Below are 17,831 nucleotides of genomic sequence, written 5' to 3'. Positions count from 1 at the left end.
GAATCAGATCATTACCGGGTATTAAATAGAGATAAGGCATTTCTTCACAGATGACTTGAGGTCTTAGAAAATTTTGCCAAGTCAAGCCAGACTTGTCTTCATTAAGGAAAGTAATAATATTTTATACTTAAATAGTGTGCTCCTGATGCTGGTTCTATGCTCTCAGATAGAACAGATATTGTTACTTTGGGACCAACAAATTAATGTCAGTGAATAATGAACCAACAATGAAAATCCAGGGGAACTATTTTATTAACTGACAAGGAAAATTTATATTTTTATATTGTCTCCAGATGTGAGCAAATTGATCCAATGAGAAAAAAAATGTCTTTCTGTAGTCAGAGTTTCTGCTTGTAGATTTTCATGAATCAGTTTTGTTTCCTGTCAGACATTACAGGATTTTGTTTAAATTTTGAAAAAACTAAATCATTTTCATTATCACAGCTATATAAAAAGATCTAATTGTCTTTTGAAAGAAGTGGAAATGCTACAGGGTTTAATTCTACCTGTGTGTGACTGAATGCATCTTCCCTCCCCCTCTTCATTTTAGGATTTTTTGGATAGTTAAGATTTTATGCCAATCTGTCAGGATGATGTTTGTTTGATAGTTATTTTTTATTTAAGCTAGAGGAAAGAAAGGAGTAAGTACTACCAATTTTGTCTTCAGCTTTATATGTGTCCTTGGTGTTTTGAGGATTTTTGTGCAAAGCTATTTTTTGACCGATGAAATATATATTGCTACTCAAACATCAACCTTGTTATCTGTGGGAAGAAATTACATATTCTGTAATTTTTCTTTAAAAAAAAAACAAAACAAACCAACCAACAAACAAAAAAATGTTCTATAAGCTGGGACACTTTTTAAAATAATTTTTAGGAGCATTAAGCCTAAAGAGAAACCTGCTGTTTGATTTGTAATTAAGGAAAACATTTTCCTTTGTTTTCTTTTAGAGGGATAGAGCACAATATTGGCATGCAGAGATGCCATCTTTATTATGTGAAAATAAAGAAGATGAAAATGAGGGGAATTTCAAACACTGGTACAGATCAAACTTACTGGTACATGCCATAGTTGGTGGATCTTTCTCAGCTCTGAAGTAACCTTTTTCACACTGACAGACAGAAGTTGCTTCTACATAGGTTAAACTGTGCGGAGGGCACTTGGAACACTTTATATTCCCAGCAAATGCTTTATAGAATCCTGGCCTGCAAGCTGTAAAAACAGGAAAACAATTATTCATTATTATCAGTAGGCTTCTTTCATAAATACAATATGTTCAATGCATTTCCAATGCACCTTCCTTTTCTCTGTAATCTAGATACAGAATACATTATAACCAGAGTATTAATCCTGTACTTGGCTTAACATACAGGTATATGGACTGAATGAAAAAAAATCACTAGTCTCAGAACTCCAGGCAGCAAAACAATGAAAAGAGACAAACAGCTCTCAGCAATTTACAGCTCGATTTTAGTCAGCCCTGCAGTTAGGTAACTATTAGTTGGGGATTGGTCCTGCTTTGAGCAGGGGGTTGGACTAGATGACCTCCTGAGGTCCCTTCCAACCCTGATATTCTAGGATTCTATTATACAGAAGTCTCTGGTAATATCACACAGTGTAGAAACAAGTTGTATGATGTACTCTAGTCCCATCTGTTAGTAAAGAGAAAAAGTGGTGTAGGCCATTATCCATGTAAGGTATTTCTATGGTCCCCAGTATTGAAGTAACTGGACACCTTGCAGTCGGCAACGTATTTATTCTCACAACATCCTTGCGAGGTAGGGATGTGTTATCATCTCCATTACAGATGGGCAACTGAAGCACGGAGATGCTAAATAACTGGCCAAAGTTCACATGGGACGTTTGTGGTGGAGCAGGGAATTGAATCCAGTCTCCTAAATCCCAGGCTAGGACCCTAACAAAATTCCTCTCATTATGGTAACTGTGACGCTGGCAAACTAGGTGCCAGCTTTTGCCAAGTCTGTAAGCATCAGCTGGACACTGACAAATTCATAGCTGAAAACCAGACCAGCTCATCAGCTGTTAGTATTGTTCAAGATAGGTGTTAGGCTTGTAAGGATGTGTTTAGTGTTTAGACTCTCTGAAATCCTTGTAAATTGCTGAATGCATTAAACTCACTGGAAATGTCTGTATTCCATGCTACAAGATAAAATGTGTTTGTTTTATAATTGTAAAAATGCCTGCTCTGAACTTGTGAACTCAGATGGCAAGAGTGGCTGCCCCTCCCTATCCAGAAGGGCTATCAAAATTAAGTGGGCCATTGTAGGACAAAAGCTTTGTTGATTAGCCCATCCACCCATTGAGAAGTACATGCAGAAAGCCTGGTCCCATCGGTCTGAATGCTAGAAGAGGGAAATAAAAATAGCTGACAAAGATTTTTCATCTCTTTGCTGTTTGGACTCTTACAAAGATTGGACCTAAGAACAACATCTCTGTCACCTTTTGGAACCAGAGAACGAACTCATTTGTGTATATGTGTTGCCTGCTTTAAGCTGTGAATAACTCTCATTTCTTTTTCCTAGTTAACAAATCATTAGTTTACTTTGGGATTAGCTACCTGCATTGCCTTTTAGTGTGAAATCTAGGATACAAACTGATCTCCGGTAAGTAACTGGTCTCTTGGGACTGGGAGCAACCTGAATATTTTGTGATTTTTGGTGTAAATGACCATTGATCACTAAGTCCAGCTTGCCAGGGTGGTAAGACAGGCGAGCCCACGAGGCTTGTCTGTGACTCCATGGTAAGATTGTTACAGTGATCCAAGAGTTCACATTTGTTACTGGGTTGCTTAAATCTAATTATAGAATATACCACCGGTTTGGTGTGTCTGCCCTGCTTTTGACTCTCTGTCCTGAATAGGCACTAACAGTTGTGAACCACTCCAGACAGTGCAACTATAACATATGTCTGACTTCAACACGGTTTTGTTTTTTAGTTTTGGCTATTTACATTGGAACATTATCTTAGGCCCAAAGCGAACAATGCTACTGAGAAATCTTAAATAAGCCACCAAAGGTACAAGAGAAACCCAATTAATGAGAACTAAGGGTGTGTGTGTGTGTATGTGTGTCTGTGTATATATATATATATTCCCTTATATGTTATTATAATGGTATTGTTGAGGCTGCTTTAATTGAATTCAATTCTCATCAGTGTAGGGAAAAGACTATTGTAGGTATCCTTCAGGCAGGCACGCAAACGTTGTGTAAAAGTTGACCATGATCTTGCACTGTAGGGCTTCACCCTCTAGTGCTTGTGGCTATCAACAGGTCAAAACTGCCTTATTATGACTGATGGGGCTCTTATAATAGGGAATGCTCAGGTTGTGTAGAGTGGCTAGAGTTAGCGTTAGGCCTGCCTCCTGAGAATAAAAGGCATAAGGGGCCAACTTCTGATGAATGTTATAGCCCTTAGGATGCTATTATAATTATAGCATTATAAGCATTATATTATATAATTATAGCACTATAAGCCAAAACAAATTAGAGCAACCTTGAGGCTGCTTTGTCAGAAGACAAACTGGCCCCAAGGACTGCGGGGAGTACAAGGTTGATTTAAAGTCACCTTCCCCTCCTACCTAGGTCTGCCAAGCCACGCTTTGGAGCACTGAGGATCTGAGTCAAAGTACTGTGGTAACCGACTTAATGCGATCCCATGGCACGCAAGCAATTCATTTAAAAGAATCCAACACGGCCTCATATTAAATCCATCAGGCTGTTATTCTGCAATATTATTTTGAAACCAATTTCAGACTCATACCACCTATTCTGTGAGGGCAGATTTTCTTCCTTCTCCTGCCAACAGCCAAATTTGCACATGTGAATCTGCACACCTGTCTGACTGGTTTATTGCTGTCACTGCATTACAAACTCCCATTCAGATAACAGAACACAGACTAACTACAACGTGTACGTGCTGTGCACAGTCTCACACTCCTTCCAACCTCTCCACCATGAAAGTCTTTGTTACACATATCATTTTAAGGATTAATTTGCCTTCTTCTGATTTTGACACATTCAGGCATATCTGCTTTACCCTGCCACAAAAGCTAAAAAGCATTTCTGTTCTCCAGTCATAAGAAACAATGATTTTACCAAAGTAACAATTTAAGAATGAGGTCCTCTACAAATACGTAAAGACTGCTAGTGACTATGCTTTTTAGAGCTGCATGGTCAGTTCATATTGAGTTTTTCAAATGATCATCAAGTAATATGTGACATATCCTACAGGCCAGTCTTGTCCCCTGTGCTGAGTCAAATAGGCTTGACACAAAGAGAAGCTCTTCAGTGGCTGGGGCTGAAAGGGAGGGAGGGAACAGAAAGAGAGGGGCCTGGAAAAGGCAACAATTAATTATGTATGAGAAACCAAATTTTTCAAGTGCAATTTTAAGAGTTTCGTTTGAGCTCAACAGCTTTAACCATTTTCGTAGGTGCCTCTCCTACTTCCTGTTGAATTAGCTTTAAGGAAGAATGACCTCATTGCAAATTTAGCTGCAGGGACCTTTGTCGGGCATGGCAGAGAAGGTATGTTGCCCACTTTGAGGGTGGCTAGAGAACCAGTGAGTTACCTGCAACATGGAGGCAGCTCCATCCCAAGTCAGCGTGGGGATGCTGACCGAGCCCCCGCAGGTGACCAGAAGATAAGGGGACTATTTACGCCCAACATCTGGGGAATGAAAGCCCTGTGTCCAGTGCAGGTACTTCACAGAGAATGAATACAGTGATCATATCAAACGGATTGGGAAAGGATTTAAAAGAGGCATTCTTTAAAAGAGCGTAAATGGGGGGGCAGGAGGGTTCGAGGTGCCTATGACCAATATGGCAGGGAGGCAACCCTACTTTATAGCCCCGCTTAACTAAATAAGGGTGGCAAGGTCCAGCAGTGGGTGGGTTGGGGACCAGGATGGGGAAGGGGGTAGGATGCCAATAGCCTACCAAGAATATGTAAATGATTATGGAATAACCTGCACTATACAATTTTATCTGTTGGGTACTCTCAGACATTTAGGAAAAGGTAGTGGCCTATTAAACCACATCCAGTGTCTTCTCTCCTCCTTTCTGCATAACTGGATAATCCTTCCTGCAGTCACAAAAAAAAAAAAAAGTACTTCTGGTGATGGAGACAAGAGAGGAGAGAACTTGGCAGTCTTGGCATTAGAAAGAAAGGTCTAGGGTCTGATACTGCTATGATCATTACTGGGATGCAATGACCTCTACAACTCTAAGATTTGCAGGGTGGGAAGTGCACGCGCTTATCTTTTCACATCCCAAATCTTCCAATGGTTTAGATACAGAAAAATGAAATTCAACTCTTGCATTTGTATAGCTACCTGTAATATGCACACAGGATTAGCCACAAGAATAATGTGACTAGAAAGTATTTTAATGATTAGAAGACCGGAATGAGAAGTTCTGCACTTAAAGAGATCACAGGAGGCAAAAGCATGATGTTTGTCTGAGGAAACATATTCCCATAGGTAGGGTGCCTTTGTAGGTCTCAGAACACCAGGGCTCCTTGTGTGACCTTGGGCTTTTCTTAGTCTCTTAGTTGACCATCTGTACAATGGGGGATGACAGCACTTCCCTACCTCACGGGGTGCTAAGAGAATACATTAAAGATTGTAAGATGCTCAGTTACTAATGGAAATGGGGTCATACAGTTTACCTTACATCAACAGAGAGATGCTTATCTTTGGTTAATTTAACATAAAAAAGATACAGTATTCTCTCCATTACTCTGGATTAATAAAAGTGATATCAGACCATTTATAGCCTGTTTTCCTTTTAGTCAGTGCACATGACAGAAGTGGACTATAGATGGTGTCTTTATTAAATTCATACTATTACTTATATTACCGTAGTGCCTAGGAGCCTTGTCCACTGTGCTGGGTGCTGTACAAATACAGAAGAAAAAGACAGTCCCTGCCGTGTGGAGTTTACAATCTAAGTATAAGACAAGAAACAACAGATGGCCATGGACAGAGTGATGGGGGAGTACAAGGAGTCAGCATGATAAAGGCAGAGGTTTCAGCACACCAGCAATCTAACAGTTGTCAAGTTTTTGTAGGCATCATGGCAAAGGAGAGTTTTAAGGAGGAATCTGAAAGTGGATAATGAGATAGATTTGTAGCTTTTGATGAGGAGCTCCTCCTAAACTTCAGGGGCAGCATGAAGGTGCTTTTTGGAAAATATAACAAGGGGATGATGGAAGCAAGGGTCAACAGCTCATTAGCGAATGAGAGATGATCGGTAAGGGGATTGATTGTGAAGGGCCTTAAAAATAAAGACGATTAGCTTAGATGTGATAGAGAAGGGGGTGCCAGCAGAAAGATCTGAAGAAAAGGGTGACATGGTCAAAGCAAGGGGCTTGGAAAGAGACCTTTGCAGCAGCAATTTGAATGGATCCAAGTGGGGCAAGATTGCATTGTCAAGGCTAGAGAGAAGGATTTGCAGTAACTGACACGAGTGCTGGTGTTGCTATTTAAATAAGTTTGTGGTGGTGGTGATTATTATTTGTATAGCACGGAAGAGCTCACGTTCTAAAGCTCTGATCCAGCAACTGACAGCATGTGTCTGCACAGAGCACCTTGACCTCCAAAAGGATCTGTGTGGGTGCAGGTGGTTACACAGAATCAGTGGCAGGCCTGGGACCTAGAGTGAGATGAAAGATGACAAAAACAAAGGGAAAAAGTATGGGAAAAGAGTACAAAGACTGCAGTTACAAACACAATGGGTTGTTTGGGTCTTTATTTGCGCTCTTGGTTTGCTTTGTGTACTTTTTATTTATTAAACACAATTTTGGTTTTGTTTTGATATGATATATACAGACAAAAGAATGAACATATTTACCACTCACACAAAGGTAGGAAAGATAATGGCAGATTGATATAGTCAAGTGAATAAAAGAATCATTTCAGTTCATACTGATAAACCAAGCAAATGTATCTGAAAATTCAGATACATACCACATACCCTAAGGCAGAAAAAGATAGCAGAGAAGGATTTTTTGGTTAATTTTACAAAACTATTGACAAACCCCAAGGCCAAATATAAAATAAGACAGTCAGAGTTACTGGATACTTTAAAATAAGGATCAGTGCTTTATAGCTATGATATGATAACATATGCTGAAAATCTCCAAATGATCACAAACTCAGAGTAATTGAACTCTAGAGAATGCTGATTGCCAAATTCAAGATGAAAAGAAATAAGATGGTTCTTATATAAATCAATGCATATGCAATCAGAATCTGAAATAAAGCATTTCAGCTGCTACACTTATCCAGGCTTAGATTCTGTTTGCAAATATCAGATTTTAGTGGCAGAATTTCACCTTCAGATTAAATATTTGCTACAAATTTAACTATTTCCACGAAGGATTTAGAAAGATTAGAATTACAACCAAGGATTTTAAAAAGTCATTTAACAAACTCATCAGCAGGAGAAAAACCATGAAATGATTTTAGTGATATATACGGTTTTCTTTACTATGTTGCAATCTTTGATTTTACATTGGTGTTCATTAGCATAATCCAGCAAAGAAAGCAGAAAATTTTGGTCAAGTTTATTTCAGACAGAGATAGTGACTAATAAAAGGATCAATGCGCTTGTAAAGGTTTATAAGAAAATTGATCAATAGATAAGAATGCAAAGTTAGCATGGACGGAAGAAGAACCTCCCATTGCCTGGTGAAAGGACAGCAGACCCAGGCCCTGAGTATGGGGGTGGGGGAGGACAGGACATGCACTTGTTAGGTGACAAAAAACAGAAAGCAGAACACTCTAACATTTCAGAGTCAGACCTTGGATTTTACTGGTGATGACAAACTGATAACATTTTTTTCAGAGCTATGATTTGATCTAGTTTAAAATTAGTCAGGATTTGGTGCAATACATTCTCTGGTGTCTGAGGACTAAATTATGCTTCATCGTCTGAGAGACAATGTCTGTGTAAGCCTCCAAAGGCGCTAGGGGTGGGAAAAATGGAAAAAAGGGCATGAGCATCGTTGCCAGCAAATCCTTCTGCACCTTTGAAAAAAAAAGGCATCTAGATTTTCCCTTAGCGCTCCCTTTCTAGCGCTCTGTAGTGTGCAAGTGACTACTGCTAAATTGGCACAGAAGCCATCCATGTTCTCCCCATTGTCTGTAGCCAAACTATGTTTACCCTTGGTGATGTAGCACTTGACAGTTCATGGTAGACTAAAAATATCTTCATAGATTCTAAGGCCGCAGAGGACCAGTGTCAACTGCAGTTGTAAAAATTACAAACAAAATATACAAACCTAGGAAAATTGTATTAAGGACCCATTTTTTATAAGGCGTTCAACTGCACCTTCAAAATTGTGGAGACAATTTTTGTGAGTTTTGGGGCATGTAAAAACTCTAACCTGATTGTGCAAACTGTGCTCATGCATAAACAAATTAGATAATACCAGTTGGAGTTCTGGTTGTCATCACAAACGAGAGTTTTTGCAGGCCAAAAAAATCAGGATGCAGAAAAATGTTCACAGTTTTAGAAGCCTGTGCAATGTATAATCTATATCTGAGCATTTAGGACCCAGTTCAGCCAGGGACTGAATTAAATTGGCTACTCACATGGATTAATGTTAGCTGTGTGCTTAAATTCTTTGCTGCATCAAGGCCTTAAATTGTGCTCAAGATCACCATAGTATACTCTCTAGTGATAGTTCTAGTTGTACAGAAGTACTACTTAGTACACAAAATGACTGCTGGACTAAACTTCCCAGAATCTTTTAACAGGAAACTGGTTGTGTGTGTTTCAAAAGTCAAGCTAAGCACACAAATCTTTCCTATACAGGAATCCGATATGCAAAATACATTACATCAATTTTAAAGTTTGCCTCAAATGTGGAAAACATGTTTTAAGGTCTGAGTCAAAGCAGGATTGACAAGCAAGTTTTGACTAAAGGATGTATATTCACCAGTCTGCCTTGGTTCTCATGTAAAATAAGCATTTTAAACCATTGGAACTGTTTGGAAAATCATTTGTATACAAGATCAACACGAGGATGTGAAGGCAAACATGGAGCAGCACACCAGGGAATCAACCATTGGGGTCATCCGGACTCTGGGGGAAAAACAATGAACTTTCGGCATATAAGAAGAAGGCATAAGGACACCTTTTTATCCTTCACTGAAGAAGCAAAAAAGACAGCACTTTTTGCAGTCATGAGAAGGGAATCCCAGCCATGTTGGCTGAACATGCTGGCAGATTGCTTTATGAGGACAGATTAATAAGAAGATTGGTACTTTACAACTAAGGGAAGATATGATAGAGGTCTATAAAATCATGACAGATATGGAGAAAGTAAAGAAGGAAGTGTTATTTACTCCTTCTCATAACAAAAACTAGGTGTCACCAAATGAAATTAATAGGCAGCAAGTTTAAAACAAACAAAATGAAGTATGTCTTCACATAATGCAGAGTCAACCTGTCAAACTCCTTCCCAGAGGATGTTGTGAATGCCCAGACTATAACAGGGTTCAAAAAAGAACTAGATAAATTCATGGAGGATCAGTCCATCAGTGGCTATTAGCTAAGATGGGCAGTGATGGTCCCTAGCCTCTGTTTGCCAGAGGCTGGGAATGGGCAACAGGGGATGGATCTATTGATTATTACCTGTTCTGTTCATTTCCTCTGCAGCACCAGGCATTAGCCACTGTTGGAAGACAGGATACTGGGCTAGATGGATCTTTGGTCAGACCCAGTATGGCTGTTCTTATATATAGATGAGATAACTACTTTAAACGAGGATTTAGCCTGTTAAAGTTTAGACTTTAGGACGTGTTTTATATGTAACCATTTCTGTTTCCACAACTATCCTTATTCAATGTCTCTTAAATTTTCACCTTTGACAATAAACTTGTGATTGTTTTCATTATAAATATATCTCAATGCTGTGATATATTGGCGCTGATCCTCAGTTGGCCCCAAAAAGCTGGTGTGTGCGCTGTTGCTCTGGGGACAGTTTACTTGCTAATTTCTGTGAGTTTCCTGAGGTTAAGAGCTGGATGCTGCAGGGGAATGCTCCAAGGGGGCTTAGGGATTGGGTGAACCTATTGTTACCCTGCAAGGCAAAGTAAGTACTGGCAGAGCCCTGAGGAGATTGTCCAGGTAGCTAACAGACTGGTGGTGTCAGGGACTAACACATAGTTAAGTAAAAGGAGATCTTCTTCTCACTGAAGGCAGAGGGGTAACAAGGTGACTCACAGTCCTGGACATCCTGAGAATGTTTCAAAATTACTATTATAAGAACAGAAGTACTTGTGGCACCTTAGAGACTAACACATTTATTACTATTATAGAATCACAGAAATGTAGGGCTGGAAGAGATCTTGGGAAGTCATCCAATCAGCCCCTTGTGATATGTTTGCATTCCTTTAATATGTTCCTCAATTAATACCTATGGAGTCTGTCATTTTCAGAAGTTACTTTTTATGTATGTTCATGCAATTTAGTCATCTTAAACTATGAAAAACTGCAGTCTGAAAAAGCATTCCAATTTGATGATTATTCCAAAAATAATCTTTGTTAACACACAGGATATTTTCTAACCACCAAATTGCCAGTAGATGTTTTATTTTGCCTAACTTTATCTAAGTGAAATGACAGTGTGTGCTAGTAATTATACTAGCATAAGCTTTTGTGGGTGAATACCCACTTCATCAGATGAACGTAGTGGAAATTTCCAGGGGCAGGTATAAATATGCCAATGCCCGAGATGATGGGGTGTCCAGGATTTCCAGGTTTGTGGATCTTGGGTAGTAGATAGAATAATCCCGGTCAGGGCAAGTGCTGAGTTACAAAAGCATTTGCTCCAACCCCTCAGATGGAGAGCATTCACCTGCACGTTCTCCAATGTAATATACATCATCATGTGCCAGCAATGCCCCTCTGCTATGTACATCAGCCAAACTGGACTGTCCCTACGTAAAAGGATAAATGGACACAAGTCAGATATTAGGAATGGCAATATACAAAAACCTGTAGGAGAACACTTCAATCTCCCTGGACACACAATAGCAGATTTAAAGGTAGCCATCCTGCAGAAAAAAAAATTCAGGACCAGACTTCAAAGAGAAACTGCTGAGTTTCAGTTCATTTGCAAATTTGACACCATCAGCTCAGGATTAAACAAAGACTTAATGTATGGCTACACTTAGAGCTGCACAGCGCTGCCGCAGGAGTGCTCCCGTGGCAGCGCTTTGAAGTGCAAGTGTGGTCGCAGCGCCAGCGCTGGGAGAGAGCTCTCCCAGCGCTGCAGGTACTACACCTCCCCGTGGGGATTAGCTTACAGCGCTGGGAGCCGCGCTCCCAGCACTGGGGCACTGTTTACACTAGTGCTTTGCAGCGCTGTAACTTGCTGCGCTCAGGGGGGTGTTTTTCACACACCTGAGCGAGAAAGTTGCAGCGCTGTAAAGCGCCAGTGTAGCCAAGCCCTGTGAATGGCTTGCCAACTACAAAAGCAGTTTCTCCTCCCTTGGCGTTCACATCTCAACTGCGAGAAGAGGGCCTCATCCTCCCTGATTGAACTAACCTCGTTATCTCTAGACTGATTCTTGCCTGCATATTTATATCTGCCCCTGAAAATTTCCACTACATTCATCTGACGAAGCGGGTACTCACCCACGAAAGCTCATGCGCCAATACGTCTGTTAGTCTATAAGGTGCCACAGGACTCTGCTGCTTTTACAGATCCAGGCTAGCACGGCTACCCCTCTGATACATTCCAAGTTAGTTTTCACATGAATCACTTGTATGGCAAAAACACTATGATGTGATCATCTCATCTTTCAAAAAACCTTTACATTTAGTTTTGGAGACATTTTAGCTTCCAAATCTTACAGCATTGCCTAAACAGTAATCCTGGTAAAACAGTCATGTTCTTGAGTTCTGTTTAATTGCTGAATTATTTCTTTTGTAGCACAAGATTTGCCATAGTCACTAAACACATAGCCCCCTTTGTCCATTTTGGTGTTTAATTCTTATCACAGCCAATTCACTATTCATTATGATTAGGTTGACAGGTAGGTACCATTTTCACGTTTGTTTTGTTGCATATTAGCTCTCGCTTTCTCTCTCCAGGTTTTTATACTGCACTCATCCCTGTAATATCTGAATATCTTACAAAAAGTTCACCTTATTTGTATTCCGGTAATGCCCACAATGTGCTAACCACAGTCTAGCTATACAAGAAGATAACCCCAACCACAAACAGTTTATGATCTAGTTAAAAGCTACATACAAAAGAATTGGGGAGATGACAACAACCCATCATATTTTATATGTCATATGATACAATATGTTAAAAGAATGTTAATGTTGCAGATCAAACTGTTCAAAGTTAGGAAATGCCAGGATTAAGACAGACTGTGCTACATTAATTCTACTCTCTTGGGTGTATGCATTACCACACAATCTAATTATAACACCATATACTGTTTTCTCCACATTATCCGTTCCTCATTCAGTGCTGCGAGAGATGCCGTGAGAAATGGGCTGTGTGTTGGGGACTGGGTCAGGTCAGGAGCTGAAAAATAGATGTTAGGTGAAGCCATGTAAATGGATGAAATCACACACAGAGATGGCAGAAAGAGAGAAAATATTAGAGCCCCCTGGGGTCCCTATGAAGAATGGGAAAAATGACAACGAGGAGCCAACAAAGGAGGCACTAAAAGAACAACCAAAGAGTTAGGCCCTTGGTCTAATTTTCCTGCTTACTTCCCAGGAGGGAGTTGGGACTATACTTTTTTCAGTAGGCATACAGCTATTCCCCTACATTTTCTTATCTTGCACACATTTCCTGGCTTTTATTTTAATTTCCAAATTTCACTATCATTTGTTGGTCTGTGTCCAGCATTTAGCTAACCTGGATAGGGTTAGTCATTTCTTGTATTTATTTGGGTAGCCCGAACATGTAAGAATGTCATATACAGATGCTCCCTGACTTACGTAAGTGTTCCGTTCAAGAACGCCTTGCGGAAGTCAGGGACGTACACCGAACAATTACACACACACAAACCAACCCGCTTACAAACCAACCCACTTACGGAACTTATCCGGGTTTGAATAACCTGGGGAGCATCTGTACACAAGAAAATGAAATTAGTTGCTCTTCCACTTTTCCATTACTCTTCTTCAGTGACTGGTTTCCGGACATTCACTAGACATTTCAATTTCTGACTGGTGCCATTTATTAAAAAAGTATAATGAGAAATAACAAAATAGATCATGGGTAGATACCAATACTCTTTTCAGTTCAACTCAATGCTGTTTTTTTCCAATATAATAACTTGAGCAGTGAATGCAGGTCACTTTTTTTTTTAAACTTTGGTGGTTTATCTAAACTCAAACAGACTATTGAACACAGATGAAGAGAGCAGTCAACGATATTAATATTATTAGTACCTGTCACGTTAGACACAATTCAATAGTTCATCAAACACTGAGGATCTGCACTATTTAGCATGGATGAATGTTATCCTGCACTTCGTAAGGGCTTTGTCAGGTACTTCTCAAAATTGTTTAAGACTGAAACTAAGAAATCTTGCTAGCAACAAAGAATGACAATTTGCTTGTTGCTGAAGTGACTCAAAACAACCTCTTTCTGTGTATTAGTACATACTCCAACTACATTTCTAGGCTTTGGTTTTGACATACAGTCCAACAATTACGCAGTGACCAGAGCTGATTGCAGCATTCCTCTTAGGGTCCAACCAACACCTGATCTTTGTCATTTCCCAGCTATAGATAGCCTTTCAAAGGTCTGCAAGGAAGACTGGCACTCAGCATTCCAGCCACTGCTAAGCCTTCCTTCAGTTGGGGATCTGGATTCACATCTGGTTAAACAATTCGCCCATTGGTGGTTTTTAATTTTTATAAATTTTACAAAAGCAGAGGAATTGTCTGCTGTATTATCCTTTGGATAATCTGGTTTCATATGAGATGTTTTAGACCCTTTTGATAGTTGCTTTATCCACTGCCTTTATCATTTTAACTGTGCCTGTTTTCCCACTGAGATAATTCAGGACATTCAATTTGCTTTTGGGTAATCCATCTCACATTACCTTTCATACAGTTAAGTAGATTTGGAAAAATGTTCCTCCAAGTTTTCTTAAATATATCTTTGATATTCTAGTGTATAATATTTTTGTGTTGATGCCTTTGTTAATTTAGTCAGTCATTATCTCAATGTCAGGTCAAATCCTGTAGCACTTGGCAAAATCTGTTTTTTCAGCTTTGCTCTATTATATGTAGGTTCTTATATACTCATCGTTGTAGGATCTAAGCGACTTCCAGTACAACTTGTCTTAATATCTGTCATATGTTTGTTCTCTCATCCTTTCTGCAGGGGGTGAAGTGTGTGCAGTGGAGTGTTTTGTTGTGTATTTTATTTTAAAAAAATCTGAACACATATACTGCTATATGTCAGAGAGACAAGGTCAAAGAAATGTGCCTTGCTCTTCAAGTGGGGTGAGGTTTGTGATTTCCTTAGTTCCTAGGAGAGTTTATTCCAGGGTCTTGGAGCAGCCCATGAGAAAGCTCTCTCCCCTTTTCACTATTCTTGGCCTTGGTGATCATCAATTAAATGTCCAGACAATCTTGTTATAAATAATCTCTGAAATATAATTGGTTTACTTTTGAAATAGAGCATATTTGTTTCCACGGGACACCAATGAGGTACCATGTCTACTTGATTAAACTTACATTTATTAATACAATTAATATTAATAACTTCACAGTATAATACAAATATTTTGTCCCTCTTTTTAAAAATAACCATACATGATTGACTTTCCAGTTAGCAGAATATGAAATGAAGCTAATGTGACTGTAACAGCTATTTGTGTGGGAAAAGGTGATTTTGAGATTCTGTAAATTGAGGAATATGCACTTAAGTTTTCATGCATTTTATTGTGTGATTTTTTTAAATCTACTTCATTATTTTCACAAACTAAAATAATTTGACCATAGCAAGACAACATGGGAGAGTGTGCAGTGCAGCTATAAAAATTCAACAAATATACACACACATATGGGGGAAGAGAGAGAAGAACCAGACAAATGAAAAAAGTCTACTTAAGTGTCAGGTATCAGAGGGGTAGCCGTGTTAGTCTGGATCTGTAAAAGCAGCAAAGAGTCCTGTGGCACCTTACAGACTTACAGATGTATTGGAGTGGGTGAATACCCACTTCGTCAGATGCATTAAGTGTCAGGTATTTCATAAGTAATTAAATTTACCCAGACTTTTGAGTGATTATTTTATTTAAGTACAAAGAACAAAAGCAAAACTGTACAGAAATCACTAGGGTCAAGATTTTCAAAAGAGAAACTAGTGATTTTGGGTGCCCCACTTAAAGGGGCTTGATTTTCAGAATGTGTGTGTTCATCACTTTCAGCAAGTCAAGCCCATTTAAAGTGTCTCTAGTGATTTTTTGGGTGATCAACTTGTTTCTTTCAAAAATCCTGATCTTAGCGATTGCTATATAATTTGGCTTCTCTTCTCCATAGTTAAATAAAATCACTTCCAAAGAAAGCAATTGTATCTTTGCAATCTTTCTGTTTCCAGTACACAGCTGTCGACCATGTCACTTCCCCCAAGAAATGAGAAATAAGCGTAGAACTTAGAAGGTTCAAGGAAAGTTAGGTTTCTTAAAGCAGTGATTGCCCCTGAATCCAGGGCAAATGCCGAGGATATAGTCACTGTTGGACATTCCACTTCATGTTGAAAAATGTAGTTCTCTCAGGCAACATTTTAAAACTATTTTGATTCAAGAAAGAATGAGTACCATTGGAACATCACCTTTTAATTAGTCTCTTCAGTAGAAATGCATATAGAGGAAGAACCAGTCCTATTCCCAATTAAAGACCACTGCTCAGAAATTTTTTTAAAGTAAGTTTTTCCCATATCTTATACATCTATATCTCTTAATGATGACATGGGAGGGGGAAAAATAATGTAACTTTTTTCAGATTAATCTAATCTGAGGCCACAAAAACTAAAATATCAAACAATCATGTGGTTCTTGCATGGTGCCACTAAAGGGAAGAGTTAAGGTTGTCTGGATGTTTTAACTGTACATTTTCATACCTTAACGTTTGGATTTTTTAGTTTAACCTTATCTCTGAATTTCCTGGGTTTATAATGCTTGCTTTTGTTACGCTATCCCTATAATATTCTGTATGAAAATGTACAGTTCTCAACATATCCACAAAAGTCTGTCTCCTAGGATTGGTTTCCTAGGATTTGAAGACATAAGGGGAGAGCACTAGCTGGGACAATGGTTGCTGTTCAGGACACCATCCCACTCACAGGACACTAGGATGTCCTCGTAGAAGAGTCAAGATTTATTTTGCACATCATTCCACTCTGCACCCTGGGTATATTACTATTGTTAACCTTCTCTCTCCATTTCATGTTTCTCCCTTTTCACCCAACCTTGTCACATCATGTCTGAACTTTGATTGTAAGCTCTTTAATACAGGGACTGCATCTTTATATATTACTGTGAGGCACCTACTACATTTTTAAGTGCTGTAAATATAAATTCCATGCAACAGCTATGATTAAAATTAAACATTAAAATTGTGAAATCAAGCACGCAAAAGTTAGGAAATGCCACAACTAAAATTGCATAAGGCTCCGCAGACAATACTCCCAGCCTCTGGCATAGGCATGTGACACAGCAGAAGGAGCCACTGTCACAAAAAGGAGGGTGAATGTCCAGAGCACTTTGTGCTTTGGCAATTCTAAACTGCAGAGAAACTCACAAGCAAAAAGGTAAGGCTGCTTTAAGTCAGGGCAGCCATCAGAGCTGCTCTGACCCAGGGCCATCCTTAGGATTTATGGTGCCCTAGGCGAGATTATTAAACTGGTGCCCCTGTGCCTGATCTGCTCTTAGCAACACAAATATAAGCTTACAGTATTGGAAAACTTGCCACATTCACGTTATTAAAACCAGTTTAACTTAATAAAGCACACTGTAATGCTGATGGACTAGCACTAAAGAAGCAGCACTTTAGAAAAAATTCTGATATGACAGAATGATGCAAATAATATAATTTTTTTAATTTATCAAAATTTTATTGGAAATTTATATGAAGAGGTATTGAAACAAAGATTTGTTTTTAATTAAAAGCAATCTTTCTGGCTTTTTTGGCTGCAAAATCAGTAATAATGTCATCATATGACAAAGACAAGTCGTGTCTTGTTCAATTGCAAGAATAGCAAGACCAGTTAGACGTTCCTGACTCATTGCAGAGCGGAGATAGTTTTTAATGAGCTTTAGTTTTGAGAAGCTCCGTTCTCCTGATGGTACTGTTACAGGAATTGTCAGTAGAATACGAGTGGCAATGTACACATTAGGATATATGTCAACAAGTTTGCAGGTATGAATAAACTGTACAATGTCCATCACCGATTTTGCATGTGGCAACATTGATGACAGTGTACTCAATTCTTCGTACAGTTCAAGTCCATTTAAATCAAAACTATCACCGTGCTTCAGGAGGCTCTCTAGGTTCTTGCACTTTGTCATTAGTTGCTCTTGTTTTCCTATTTCGTTGAATTTAGTTACGTCATACAAAAATCCAATCCTGCTCAGGCCACTGCCAGCTGAGCAAATGAAACCCTAAACCAGCAGTGGGCTAAGCGGGGCTGGTGGCTGGAACCCTAGACAAGGATCCCAGGCCCTGCTCAGCCCACTGCTGGTCTGGGGATCTGACCACCAACTCCTGCCAGCCAGGATCCCGGCCACCAACCCCCCTCAGCCCGCTACCAGCCTGGGATT

General features: G+C 39.3%; 1 protein-coding gene across 6 annotated transcripts in view; it reads right to left on the bottom strand.

The window, feature by feature from the left end:
- The window catches only part of EPHA6 (EPH receptor A6), a 917,633-nt gene that overhangs the window by 434,409 nt on the left and 465,393 nt on the right, over window positions 1-17,831 (bottom strand). For all 6 annotated transcript variants that reach the window (XM_050957100.1, XM_050957118.1, XM_050957110.1 and 3 more), the window contains exon 4: window positions 1,058-1,213. In XM_050957100.1, coding sequence (XP_050813057.1) covers window positions 1,058-1,213 — 156 coding nt within the window. The remainder of the gene's footprint in view (window positions 1-1,057; window positions 1,214-17,831) is intronic.

Source organism: Gopherus flavomarginatus, chromosome 1, assembly GCF_025201925.1.
Source record: "Gopherus flavomarginatus isolate rGopFla2 chromosome 1, rGopFla2.mat.asm, whole genome shotgun sequence".
NCBI lineage: Eukaryota > Metazoa > Chordata > Testudines > Testudinidae > Gopherus > Gopherus flavomarginatus.
This window is presented reverse-complemented; position numbering and strand designations above follow the sequence as displayed.